We start from the raw sequence: 13,226 nt of genomic DNA, 5'->3' as shown, positions 1-13,226 counted from the left end.
GAGTGGCAGTTATCAGCCAGGGCGGCAAAGCTGCCTAATGAGATAGGGTGGAAGACAAACAATAGCTCCTTGAAACACTATTTCTGGGAAATAGGTGAGTTGGGAATAAACTGCTTAGAAAAATGGTGGCAATGGGAAGCTATTTTAATATAGAATGCCACTCTCAATCTGACGGTAATTTTGAAAGGGAGATCCAGAGCAGGAAAGTGGTATTGGTGTGGAAAGATAGAAGGTTGGTACTGACAAAAGCTTTATTTTCCACAAACAACACAGAATTCCTGGCGATACTGTGTTTGTATTGAGTAAACCATACAGCTTGTGTGAAGAGGCTATATTCCTCCCAGCAGCAGTAACCTTATTGCTGGCACCTGTCCTGTCTTGAGAGGTAATGGAGTGTGCCTCCAGGGTGAAATCAAACCGCAAGCCTGGGCAATGTGGACAGATGTCCTGGGCTGCCCTGATGACAAGACCTCCTTCTGGGCCCTAGAGCCCAGCCTGGTCTTGCCACAGTGCCCCTGACCCACTCACCGAATGGCTGCCCACCCAACGTTGGAGGGATGCACCCACCAAAGGCCGCATTGACTTGCCAGCTGGACTCCCTCCCTGCATGGGCAGGCAGGCAGGTGGCGCATTGCAGCCCCACGAACCCTCTGTGCCCCACACTTGCCTGGCAGCATTAGCGGTGACTGTTGACAGGCTCAAGGCGAACACTACACTGGTTGTCCATATGCTTCCGAGCCCCATTAAAAGTGCTCTTTTTGACCTTGAAAGCTCTTTATGGCTCAGGTCCCCAATATCTTCTAGAACATCTCTCCTGATACGAACCTACCTGGATCCTTAGACCAGGCATAGGCAAACTCGGCCCTCCAGATGTTTTGTGACTACAATTCCCATCATCCCTAGCTAACAAGACCAGTGGGCAGGGATGATGGGAATTGTAGTCTCAAAGCATCTGGAGGGCCGAGTTTGCCTATGCCTGCCTTAGACCTTCCTCTGAGGCTCTTCTCCAGGGACCCCCTCTGAGGGAGGCTTGGGTAGTGGTGACAAGGAAGAGGGTCTTTTCAGTTGTGACTTCCTATTGGTGCTATGTGCCTGGTACCTTTGTTGACATCTTTTCAGCATCATTTAAAACTTATATATCCCTCCAGGCTTTTGATCGACTAAATAATAATAATAATAATAATAATAATAATAATAATAATAATAATATAATTTATTATTTATACCCCGCCCATCTGGCTGTGTTTCCCCAGCCACTCTGGGCGGCTTCCAACAGAACACTAAAATACAATAACCTATTAGACATTAAAAGCTTCCCTAAACAGGGCTGCCTTCAGATGTCTTCTAAAAGTTTGGTAGTTATTTTTCTCTTTGACATCTAGACAGAGGGCGTTCCAAAGGGCGGGCGCCACTACCGAGAAGGCTCTCTCCTTGGTTCCCTGTAACTTGGCTTCTTGCAGCGAGGGAACTGCCAGAAGGCCCTCGGCGCTGGACCTCAGTGTCTGGGCAGACAATATTGTTTGTTATTACTATGCTCAAAAGCTTCCTGTGGCTGCTATAGGAGTTGTCTTTTTCCTTCTGCTTTAAGACACTTGGAGTTAATTGGGTTACAAATGGCAAACTACTGAATGGTCTCACATCGAGTAGAGTTTTGCCACAGTGCAGGATGTCCTAACATAACTGCTGCCCAGCCTTGATTATTATGCTTTATGATAAGCTCATTTAACTCCTTTTTCATCTGACAGGATGGCCCTATCTTGACTGCTGCCTTAGGGCATGTCTTTCTGCTATAATGTCCACACCCGCAAGCAAAAACCCTTCAACTACCTCATTTACTACAACTGAAAAAGAAGCCCAACCTGCTGGTGCCAGTTCTTCTGAAACCTCTTGGGAGATACATGCAGATGATTTCACCAAGGAGTTATCCTGTGCTATATGTCTAGAGCTGTTTAAGGAGCCTGTCATTCTGCCCTGCGGCCATAACTTCTGCAAAAATTGTCTAGAGGCTGTATGGGGGAAAAAGGGAGTCTTCTGTCCACAATGCCACGCGAGCGTTCCAGAGCGAAAGTTCATAGCAAACAAAACACTGGAGAAAATGGCGGATAGGATTAAGACCTTTCATGTGGGGTGCCAGCAACAGAAGTGCATAGAACACAGCGAGCCCTACACCCTCTACTGGAAGCCACAAGAAAAGCTAGCCTGCTTCAGCTGCCGAGAAACTCAACAACCCAAAGAACAAAGCACCCAGTTTCTCCTTATCCCAGATGCCGTCCAGATTTATACGGTAACCATCTTACCAAGGCCGGATCAAAACATGGGAAATGATCCAGCCAAACTCACGTGGCAATATGCTAGTCCTACTCAGAGCAGGCCCACTGGAGTTAATGGACACTACTAACTTGGATTTCTCAATTTCAGTGGGTCAACTCGGAGTAGGGCTCTGGGCTGATTTGCACTTACCTTTTTGCCCCAGGCACTGTTCTGTACTTTAAAGCTCTGTGTCAATTGTTTTATTTTCGCCCCAGATTTCCCTGTGAAAACCTGTGCTTTGGTGCTCAGTTGGAGCAAATGGCAATTTAGGCTTTCTGCAGGTTGCCATTTGCTCTGATTCAGCTTTAATGAGCGGGTTTTTGAGGGGAAATCTCAGGAACAAAAGAAGAAGAAGAAGAGGTGCTCAACACTGAGTTTTAAAGTGGATGTGCCCCTACCTGGAAAGAGTGGAGGAAAGGTAAGTGTGGACAAGCCCTTAGCTAAATACAACCCAAGCTTTTTAACACTATGCTGGTTTCAAAGGGAAACACCTAAGTACCTACTTATCAGGTCCATTGAAATCAAAGGTGTGTATATATGCTCTAAAGCTAGCTGGGCGTTGCTAAGGACTTAAAAATACCTACCTGTGACACAAATTTTCATGAATGTATAGTGTTCCTCTGGGGAAATGAAGATGGGTGGTTGAGGTCCCACCAGCACCTTGCTTTGCAGCATGCTCAGCTGCCCGATAAGCATTGTTTTAAAAGTTTTTGCTTTGTTTTTTAAGGTGGAAGGGTTAGGAAATTGGGGGCCCAGCTCAAAAGAGCCACCTGCTCCCTGCACCCACAACCTCCTGGCTGGTTGGATAATGTTTTAACAATGGATGGAGATGATCCTGTACAAACATTTTAAAATGCTTCCATTCAGTAAGCAGGCCTCTAGCTCAAATAGACTTTTCTGCTAACTCGATGCAGCTTAGAGCCTTACAAAACAAACAAACAAACAAACAAACAAACAAACAAACAAACAAACAGCTTTATCACACACAAGTGGCACAGATTAGTTGCTTCATGGACTGCTTTTCTCATGGTTGCATTTTGTGCAGAAGGAAAATTCCATGTACCCAGGACAGCCTATTGCCACTCATGATGATGTATCAACTGCAACTGTGGCTGCCCTGTAGAGAATAGTGCGGAGTATCACAAACACATGTTGGGTAGCACCCATGTCACTCCTGATGATGAGCAAAACAGCATCTGTGTCAGAAAACATATTTTTTTCTATTTTAAAATATTTCTAAAAAGAATTTCTCCTCTTTTTTATATGTGGATGAATCTGTCAAATTTGATTATTCCAGTTGCAAGTTTAGTTTGCCATATATCTGCATCAGTTTGCAATGAATATTTGTCAGCATTTTAGTGCACATTTTTCCGGATACACACATTTTTTGTCTAGTATATGTATTTTTGCAAGCAATTTTCTTTAATACCATGCATTTTTGTGTGTTATTTTGACTAAATTTTGTGTATGCTTTTCCCATATATGCACATGTTTTTACACCATTTTGAGTTGTAGAACTGTATCACAACACTTGAAGGAGTTGTGGGTTCGAGTTCCCACGTTGGGGGGAAATATTCCTACATTGCAGGGGGTTGGACTAGATGGCCCTTGTGGTCCCTTCCTATGATTCTTCCCCTCCCTATGGTTCTAGGACTTTCTAGGACTTAAGTTCTAATTTTTCTGTGGGGGTGAATGGATGACATGTGAGTTAAAGTTGCTCTCTAGTGCATGAAGACGGGAAATGCAGGTCTTGCCCAATCCTGTGCATATTTTTACAGTACTTGGAAGTTGGCTTACTTAGTATTGCGATTTAAGTGGTTTTAGTTGCAGATGGCATTACTATTACATCAAAGAATCTCAGCCATGAAGCAAAGATACTTCCTGATTGGCACAGCTCAAAAAGAACAGAGATGGTGCCAACATAACAGCTTGCATTCTGCCAGTGGTTTTCTAAATTTCTAGCTGTACTAAAAGTAACACTTTTCCAGATTAACTCATCTGCCAAGGAATGTCTGCCTCTCTGTCATGGACTCCTTGCATGTTGCAGAGAGTTATAGGAAGCACATATTTACAGTATATGCCTATCCAGTGCTTTTTTCTGGGGAGTACACAGGGGTACGCATACCTCTAAACATTTTGTGAATCTAAGTTTGGCCTCATTGAGGGTCAGGGGTACCTTTACCTTTTTATTTCAATATGAGTAGGAAAAAGAGAGTACCCCTAAACATTTTTAAAGAAAAAAAGCACTGTGCCTCTCTATATAGTAATATGCTTGTGAAAGATGTGAAATGCAGTGACCACCATGGAAAAGTTTCATGCAACTCTGGTAATGCGGCTAGCAAACTTAAATGGGACTGATCACCTTCCTTGGATATAGAATGACTGAATTATTTTTTATAATTATAGAATTATTCTGTGGATTATAGAATTATTCCTATCCCCCTCCAGGAAAAACTGCTCATGATGAGAATGCAGCTGAGGTCCATCATGATGAAACTCGAGATGTTGAAGAATGCTCAGGAGGAGAAGATTTCTAGTCATAAAGTGAGTAGCATTAATTTGTGTTTAAGAATAGCAGCAGTGAAATTACTTTGTCTATACACCAGAATGTTAATGCACACGTGAGTCTCACAGATCCGATTTTTTCCTTGTAGCTTTGGTGCATGTTTGTCCACACACGAACTCTTTCAATTGATTTCCGTCTGAATGCTTTCCCATCCACACTTGTGGGTGGTGTTTGATGAGGTGTGTTTGCATTATGAGCTTCCGACTTCTCCTTTCAGTTAACACTTCCCAACCCTCCCGGAGTTCTGGAAGCCTGAGGACCATACTGGGCATGCCTTCATGTATTTGTTTACCTGTGCATGACCTATTTTTTATTTTTGAGGTACAAGTCATCAGATATACCAGACTTGCACAAAAGAGGCAAACAATTTCAGATCCTCCGTGTCCCTATTTAACAGGGGCATCCTTGATTTAGAGAAGCTGTCCCGGTATCTGATTTGATTATGAAATGTCCCGCTTTTCCTTAGGATGTCCCTATTTTCACTGGAGAAATGTTGGAGGGTATGGAGCTGTCTGAAGGCAATACTGTATAGGGAAGGGTTTTTTTTTAAAAAAATGGTTAATGTTTTATTTTGTTTTATTATATGTTGAAAGCCACCTAGAGTGGCTGGGGCAACCCAGTAAGATGTATGATGTATAAATAGTAAAATGATCATTATGGAATGGGACGTACCTATTTTCATCAGAGAAATGTTGGAGGCTATGCAATTTTTAAAATGTACATGTGAGCCTAGCCACGCCAGTAGTAGGCCATTAAGGAGTGCCTCACCATTGGACATAGTGGTTTGTGGAAATAGATGGGACCAAGAAAAATGTCATACATGTAAAAAATGCCCCACTCGGCCATCCATCCGCAAAGTGAACTGCAGTACACCCACAATTGGGTAACACGAGATTTTATATTAGATTCCACCCCACCGCTTCACTGCTTAATCCATAGTTCAGGAAAATTCAAATTATAATTAGGGAAAGTATAGGCTGCCCCTTGGATGAGGATAACATTGTGTGAAAAACAGGCACACATGGAATGCACTGAATCCACTTTAAACTGGATAATAATAATAATAATAATAATAATAATAATAATAATAATAATAATTTATTTATACCCCGCCCATCTGGCTGGGCTTCCCCAGCCACTCTGGGCGGCTTCCAAAAAAATATTAAAATACTGTAATACATCAAACATTAAAAGCTTCCCTAAACAGGGCTGCCTTCAGATGTCTTCTAAAAGTCTGGTAGTTGTTGTTCTCTTTGACATCTGGTGGGAGGGCGTTCCACAGGGAGGGTGCCACTACCGAGAAGGCCCTCTGCCTGGTTCCCTGTAACTTGGCTTCTCGCAGTGAGGGAACTGCCAGAAGGCCCTCGGTGCTGGACCTCAGTGTCTGGGTAGAACGATGGGGGTGGAGACGCTCCTTCAGGTATACTGGACCGAGGCCGTTTAGGGCAGGGGTCTGCAACCCGCGGCTCCGGAGCCGCATGTGGCTCTTTTACACCTTTGCCGCGGCTCCGGGGCGGATACTAGCAAGGGGAGGAGGCGCATTGTGCGCCCCGACACTCCCCACTGTGGCGGGCGCTGTACTGGCTGTGACGTCGCATGGGGGCGGTGCGTGCGTTAGTCACGCACCGTCCTGACGTCACCTTCCCACCCGCTGTCAGATCGCGGCTCCGGAGATATATTTGTTTTAAATGTCGCAATGGTTTTGCGGCTCCCAGTTATTTTTTCTTCAGAAACAGGTCCAAGTGGCTCTTTTTGTCTTAAAGGTTGCAGACCCCTGGTTTACGGCTTTAAAGGTCAGCACCAACACTTTGAATTCTGCTCGGAAACGTACTGGGAGCCAATGTAGGTCTTTCAAGACCGGTGTTATATGGTCTCGGCGGCTGCTCCCAGTCACTAGTGTTTTCCACACATAAATTAAATCAATTGAATGAAGGAAGCTAACTAACTAACTAACTAACTAACTAACTAACTAACTAACTAGCTAACTAACTAACTAACTAACTAACTAGAATGCTGTGCACATACTTCAGTTTACTCTGAACCCAATGTGCTCCCACCACTTGTTTGTGAAACCATGTACACATGCTGTTAGTCACAATCCACATCTGTTCTGTAGTTTCTTGAGAAGTTTTGTGTTTTGATGCATTTCCCCCCAAAGTAGCTTCAATCTTATTTGAACAATATCAAGACGCCTGCATCTTCTCTCCATCCAATGGTGTCAACAGACACCAGGCTACTTAGAAACACATCCAGCCATACTGAGGCACTTAACAGTATGTAATGAAATTATCACCATCATCATTATTATAATTATCAATGATGTGCAAATGCAATTTGAAATCCAGTGGAGGGGAAAGGCCCCAACTATGTTGTAATCTAGCCCAAGCTAACTTAGCCCAAGCTAACTGAGCTCTGTTCAGTTCTGGTACTGAAAACAAATTCTAATATCAGGATGTACTCATCTTTTACTCACATCTTTAATTGCAAATACTCACATCTTTAATTGCACAAGGTCTGGTTGACAGATCATGTGATTTTAGTAATATATAAATAAAATAAATTTGACACGCCTGAAGTCTGCAAACCCCTGATATAAAAGTAAGCTTGTCTGGAGTTGTAACTCGATGCACTTCGAATTTGCTCTTGATTGCCTATTATTAAAGAGGAAAAGAAAATCTAGAGAATCCCCCCAACAATAATGTTGCTATTTTAATAATTGTGTGCTTCCAGATAGGGTCTTAATACTGCGAAAGGGTCACTGAAATATTACAAAGCAGTAACAGACAACAGTTTTCAAAAAAAGAGAAGATCTTACTTATTTATAAAAATACTTATATCAGCTACTAGAGTACCCTTTGCTTTGTCTGATAAATTATTTTTTTCCAGGAGAACAGATTGCAATTTCAGTACCACATTTCCTTGGAATTTCTAAAACTGCACCAGTTTCTTCATGGCAAGGAGAAAATGTACATCAATCAGTTAAAAGAAGAGGGTGAAATTCTCCTCCAAGAAATGGAGGCAAATCTAAACAAACTCCAAGACCAAACACAGAGCGCTAAGGATACCCTGGTCTGCATCCAGGCCCGTCTGTACCAGCAGAATTCTGCTGGCTTCCTGAAAGTAAGGAATTTGGACCTAACTGTACAGCATTGTTTGGGTTATTGTCCATGGGTTATTTCAGAGATTTCTAGCCCAGTCACTGTATGCTTAGTATAAGGAAACAGCCCATAGTAATAAGGGATATGTTAATGAAAAAAGGGAGTTTTCCAGCTCCAGGAAATGATGCTCTGAGTTGCATTACGCAGTGTTTCCCCTTGACTGCATCACTTGAGCTCTGAAGGTCCTGACCAGGGAGATGCAAAATGTCCAGCAATTTGTGGCACAGGAAGAAGCCCTAAATTCCTATGAGCTAAAGCACAAATTGTATTTGGGCCCTCTTACATGGAGGTGAGGCAGGAAGCCAGTCAGCCAAGCTAATAGTGAGGTGAGCAGTGGCCTTGAGTGTGTGTGTGTTGTGTGCCAATTCACTACCCCACAATGCCTGCTGCCAGAAGGCTTTGATACTCGGGCCTTAACACCTATGCTAGCCTGGAGCTGATATAGCAAGGATTTAGGAGAAAATTCACGCTAGTTGGCTGGTAGGATTTAGGATGCGGCAGTTAATCTACTGCTTTCCTTCCTCCCTGTCCCCACATAGAGTTGTTTTGCCCCTTTATTAATGGAAGCTGAAAACAGAAGAAGGGAATCTGGGATACAGCAACAGCAGTATGTTTTTATAGCCTCGCTGAGAGATTTGGTGAAAGCAGCTTTTTAGATCACCTTGAACATCTGTGAGAAAAGAAACACCTTCTGGGAGAGGAGACAGGCAGGCTGTGAGGGGCATTGATTGGTTTCTGGCGCAATGAACCACCTGTTCTGTTTGGGTTTGCTAGGTTCCACATATGCTGAAAGTGTGTCCCAAAGACCATTAGTAAATAACTGTTTTTTCCCCTCTCCTTTCCTCTGACAGGGAATAAAAGCTTTCATGGAAAAGTAAGTGTGAGTCTGTGAGCAAGTGTTATCGAAACAGTAAGGCAGGCTTTCTTTAATCAGTCAGGGGACAAGCCTTATTCAGGTGTGGGTACCAAATGTGAGTGTGATAGGGTGGGTAGCAGGAATGAGTATACTAGCCATGACCTTGAAAGTTGGCATATGTTCCAGTGGCAGGATGTTCTCCATGGGACTAGGCTATGCATTCTTGATACCTTGGTTCTTGGTATCTTGCATGGATGCTAAATAGCTAAATAGGACTAAATATTGTAAGTTTCACCATGTGTAATTAAGGGCTATATTTAATATTTCATATTACAGAAGAGTAAGGCCTGGTTCAGACATAACACTATACAGGTAACTCATAACTTACACCTATTTAACTTGTGAACATTGAGGCTTGGGTTCCAGGCACACAAACACATAGTGGGTAGAAAGTGGGTGATGTTTTTTGGGAGGGAAACCTTTGGCAATTTCCCCCACCATTGCACCTAATGTCTTTTGACTACACTCAATTTTTGCATTGTGTGCTATCTCCGGAACGTAAGCCTCATATAAGTTGAGAGTTGCCTGTAGCATAATTTAATATTACAGGAATGAGGTAGCACGAGCCTTGGGCTTGTGTGCTCTTCTCTTCTGCTGGCATATGTCAGCGTGTAGGGATGGAAGAGAAATTTGATTTTGTTTGCATTTTGAGGAGAAACTACCTCAGTATTTCACATTTTATGAAACAGTTTCTGAACTGAAACACAGCTAGCCGTCAAAATTTGCACTACTCTGAATTTTTCAGTGCAGTTCTGCATCCAAATTAAACGTACATTTTAGTTAAAATAACATGCAAAATAGCATTATATTAGGGGCCATTAATTGCAAAAATATGTACATTTGTCAAAACTGCATACAAATGTGTGCTTAGTAGAAGAAATGCACCCAAAAATGCTGGCAAATTTTAAAGAACTTTTTAGGGGGCGGGGGGATGGACAGAATATTAAATTGCTATAGAAATGTGGAGAACTGAATTTAATATTCGGAATATGAGAAACATAGTGAAGTTATATTTTAATTGGTCACAAATGTATCTTCAGGCAAATTATGGCTTAATGTGAACATGAAGCATACTAGTACATGCTGCTGAAAATTTATCTTTCCGTTCCTCCCTTGCTCCAACTACTGCTGCACCATTGTTGTTATTGTTATTTTTATTCATTTATAGGGTCCTATTGTAGCCATTTCTGCAATGCCTCTTACAGTTTTTAATCACTGTCAACAATACTGAATATAGTAATGCATTATCTTATACAAACATGTTTTAAGTATATTTTGAGCAGTGCATCCCACATTGTCATTATACTTTTGAATGATTTGATGGCCTTTGGCTAAGCAATGAAGATTTGTTTTGATATGTGAACCACTACAGTGGTTGTTTACAGAACCTTTTTTTCAGGCAGTATCACTTCTTGCTAACTGGAATGTGAATTCATGATTTGTGCAGGATGGAACAGAAAACGGAAAATTCATCTCTGGGTGAACTAGTGATCGGAACTCTGAATGCAGGGGACTACAAAGGGCCCATACATTATGCCGTATGGAAGGAAATGAAATCCATCCTCAGCCCAGGTAAAGCTGTGTCCTGTACCACTTACTCATCTTTAAATCAAACAAAAGCTGCAGCTCTATACACACATGGGAGTAAGCCCCACTGAACTAACTTCTGAGTAATTCTAAAGATACTGCAGCAAGGCATTAGAAAATTTGGCACTGCATTGTGGTCAAAGGCAGGAAAGGCACCATAAATTTGTATAGGACCGTGCTGTAAAATGGTTTAAGAGAAAAGACAGGCAGTCACTGAGCTTCACATAAGTGTTCTGATTCCTCTTTCTCACCACAATAAGGGCTTGCAGGATCATTTGTTGTTGTCTCCTGTTAGTCCCCCACAACACAGGAATATAATTTAAGAGAGTGCAAACATCTACCCATCAGTTTCTTCAAAACAAAGTTAACATGAACAATCATTTCTAACCTAAAAGAAGATACCTCAAAGAGGTGTTTTCAGTGTTACATCACCAGCATCTGCCTGAACTAGCAAATTCCTTTCTCTAAAAGTGTTGTGGAGTCCAATATACATGGAACATCATTTTTTGCTGAATTAATCTCCATTTTAAATCTCTGCTTCACCACTACATATAGATGCTGAAGCAACTTTTCAGTGATTAGAGGTGAATGGAATGCTCTATTCGTTCATCAACAAGTTTCTGAAAATCCAATTTACAACATTCCCCAAAACATTTCTCAACAACCATTACACAAATATCCAACTATTTCCTCCAGCAATATTGGAGATATCTAGTTATTCAATGCCTGCAGTCTATAAATAGACACTAAAAGGTGCTGTAGCTGAAGATACTGCCGTTCAGCATTAGTGAGTTAAGTGGCATTTGGACTGCAAACTTTAAAATGAAAGTGGCAAAATTTAAAATGACATTGTATTGCTTTTTTGTTGGGACAGGGAATGCAGGTTTTCATGATTAGCTTGCATATCTTTACATCTAGAAAGAAGTTTTCTTAATGTTTTTCATGTATTTACATCTCATTTTTCTTCCACTATGGAACTTAAGACAGCCTAAACAGAATCTTAGTGGTTTCGATGCTCAACATTCACCAAACCCAGACTTGCTTAGCTTCAGCAAAGCTGTTGAATTAAGACCTTAGCTGGTGCATTAAAGAGAACATAATATATTGAGGAATCAATTTTTTTGCATAACACATTCTGACAATAAAGGTAAAGGGACCCCTGACCATTAGGTCCAGTCGTGGCCGACTCTGGGGTTGCAGCGCTCATCTCACTTTATTGGCCGAGGGAGCCGGCGTACAGCTTCCGGGTCATGTAGCCAGCATGACTAAGCCGCTTCTGGCGAGCCAGAGCAGCGCACGGAAACGCCGTTTACCTTCCCTCCGGAGCGGTACCTATTTATCTACTTGCACTCTGACGTGCTTTCGAACTGCTAGGTTGGCAGGAGGGCCTTATTTATTGGTTGTTTTTACACTTTCACAATTGTGCTTAAATGTCTCCAACGCTACAATAGTCATGTTTTTCTTGATCCCACCAGACATTTCCTTCCTGACTCTGGACCCCAAAACCGCACATCCAAACTTGGTTCTCTCCGACAGGATGACCTGCGTGAGACATACTGACACAAAGCTAGTTTTGCCGGACGTTCCAGAGAGATTTGACTGCAGCGTTTCTGTCCTGGCGGCTGAAGGGTTCACCACTGGGAGACACTACTGGGAGGTGGAGACATGGAACAAGACCAAATGGACCTTGGGGGTTGTGAGAGAGAGCATTAACCGTAAAGGGAACTACCCACTGTCCCCCAAAGAGGGGCACTGGCTTATAAAGCTAAGGAATAAGAATGAGTTTAAAGCTATAGACATGGAATCAAAACCTCTGGCCCTGTACAAAATTCCCTCTAGAATTGGGGTGTTCTTGGATTATGAGGGTGGTCAGGTATCCTTTTATAATGCAGACGATATGTCTCACATCTACACTTTCATGGACAATTTTGCAGAGAAACTCTACCCATACCTTTGTCCATGTCTGAATGATGCAGGACAAAACAGTGAGCCCCTGAGACTTGTTGCTTTTCACTTATAGAGCCAGGGTGAGAAGGAACACCTAGTGTAAAATAGATCTCTTTCACCCCGAGCTATTAGATACAGACAACTCATATGATCCAGTGCTAAGATCCCATTGTCAATGAAAGGGGACGGCAGGTGCCCCTGGACTTCTTTTGGGACTTAACTCTGGCCCTATCATTGGGACCTGCTCTGGTAGCTATCCTGACCCTTCCTGTGGTCCAGCTTCAACTCTGCTACACAGCCCTGCCATGTCTGAAAAGTTAGCAGGATCCCACATAGGTCCCTAAAAGTGACATCGCAGTTGAGGCCTACAGAATTCTTACACTAACCACTCCTAATTGTAAACTTGTAAGGAGAGATTAATTATATATTTTTTTCCCAAAAGGAAAAAAATTAAAATTATTATTAATTTTTAAAAAATCCTCTCGAGTTCACAATGTAGCACAAGTTTAGCACATGTATAAAATTGTCCACATGTATATTTATTAGAAAAATATTCAGCTTAGAAATGGCAGGGAACAGAAGCAAAGGTTAATAAGTAATAACTCTGGGATAAAACTTGTTCCCCCCAAAAAATGTTTTGGTGTGTCCTTTTGTATTTGTTTGATTAAATCCAATAAAAAGAATACTCATATCAATTTCACAGTGTGCTGCTGGGCTCTTGAATAAAGTTCAAATAATAGTC

General features: G+C 42.1%; 1 protein-coding gene across 1 annotated transcript; it reads left to right on the top strand.

The window, feature by feature from the left end:
- TRIM69 (tripartite motif containing 69) lies at nt 1–13,179 on the top strand. The gene is made up of 7 exons (XM_081169227.1): nt 1–94; nt 1,746–2,284; nt 4,759–4,854; nt 7,763–7,996; nt 8,886–8,908; nt 10,398–10,522; nt 12,013–13,179. The coding sequence occupies exons 2-7, from the start codon at nt 1,793–1,795 to the stop codon at nt 12,555–12,557; spliced, it is 1,515 nt and encodes a 504-aa protein (XP_081025353.1). The 5' UTR covers nt 1–94; nt 1,746–1,792; the 3' UTR covers nt 12,558–13,179.
- The last annotated feature ends 47 nt before the right edge of the window (nt 13,180–13,226 follow it).

This window comes from Podarcis bocagei (genome assembly GCF_964188305.1).
Source record: "Podarcis bocagei genome assembly, chromosome: 14".
Classification (NCBI taxonomy): Eukaryota; Metazoa; Chordata; class Lepidosauria; order Squamata; family Lacertidae; genus Podarcis; species Podarcis bocagei.
Note: the sequence above shows the minus strand (reverse complement) of the source record. Positions and strands in the feature narration are given on the sequence as shown.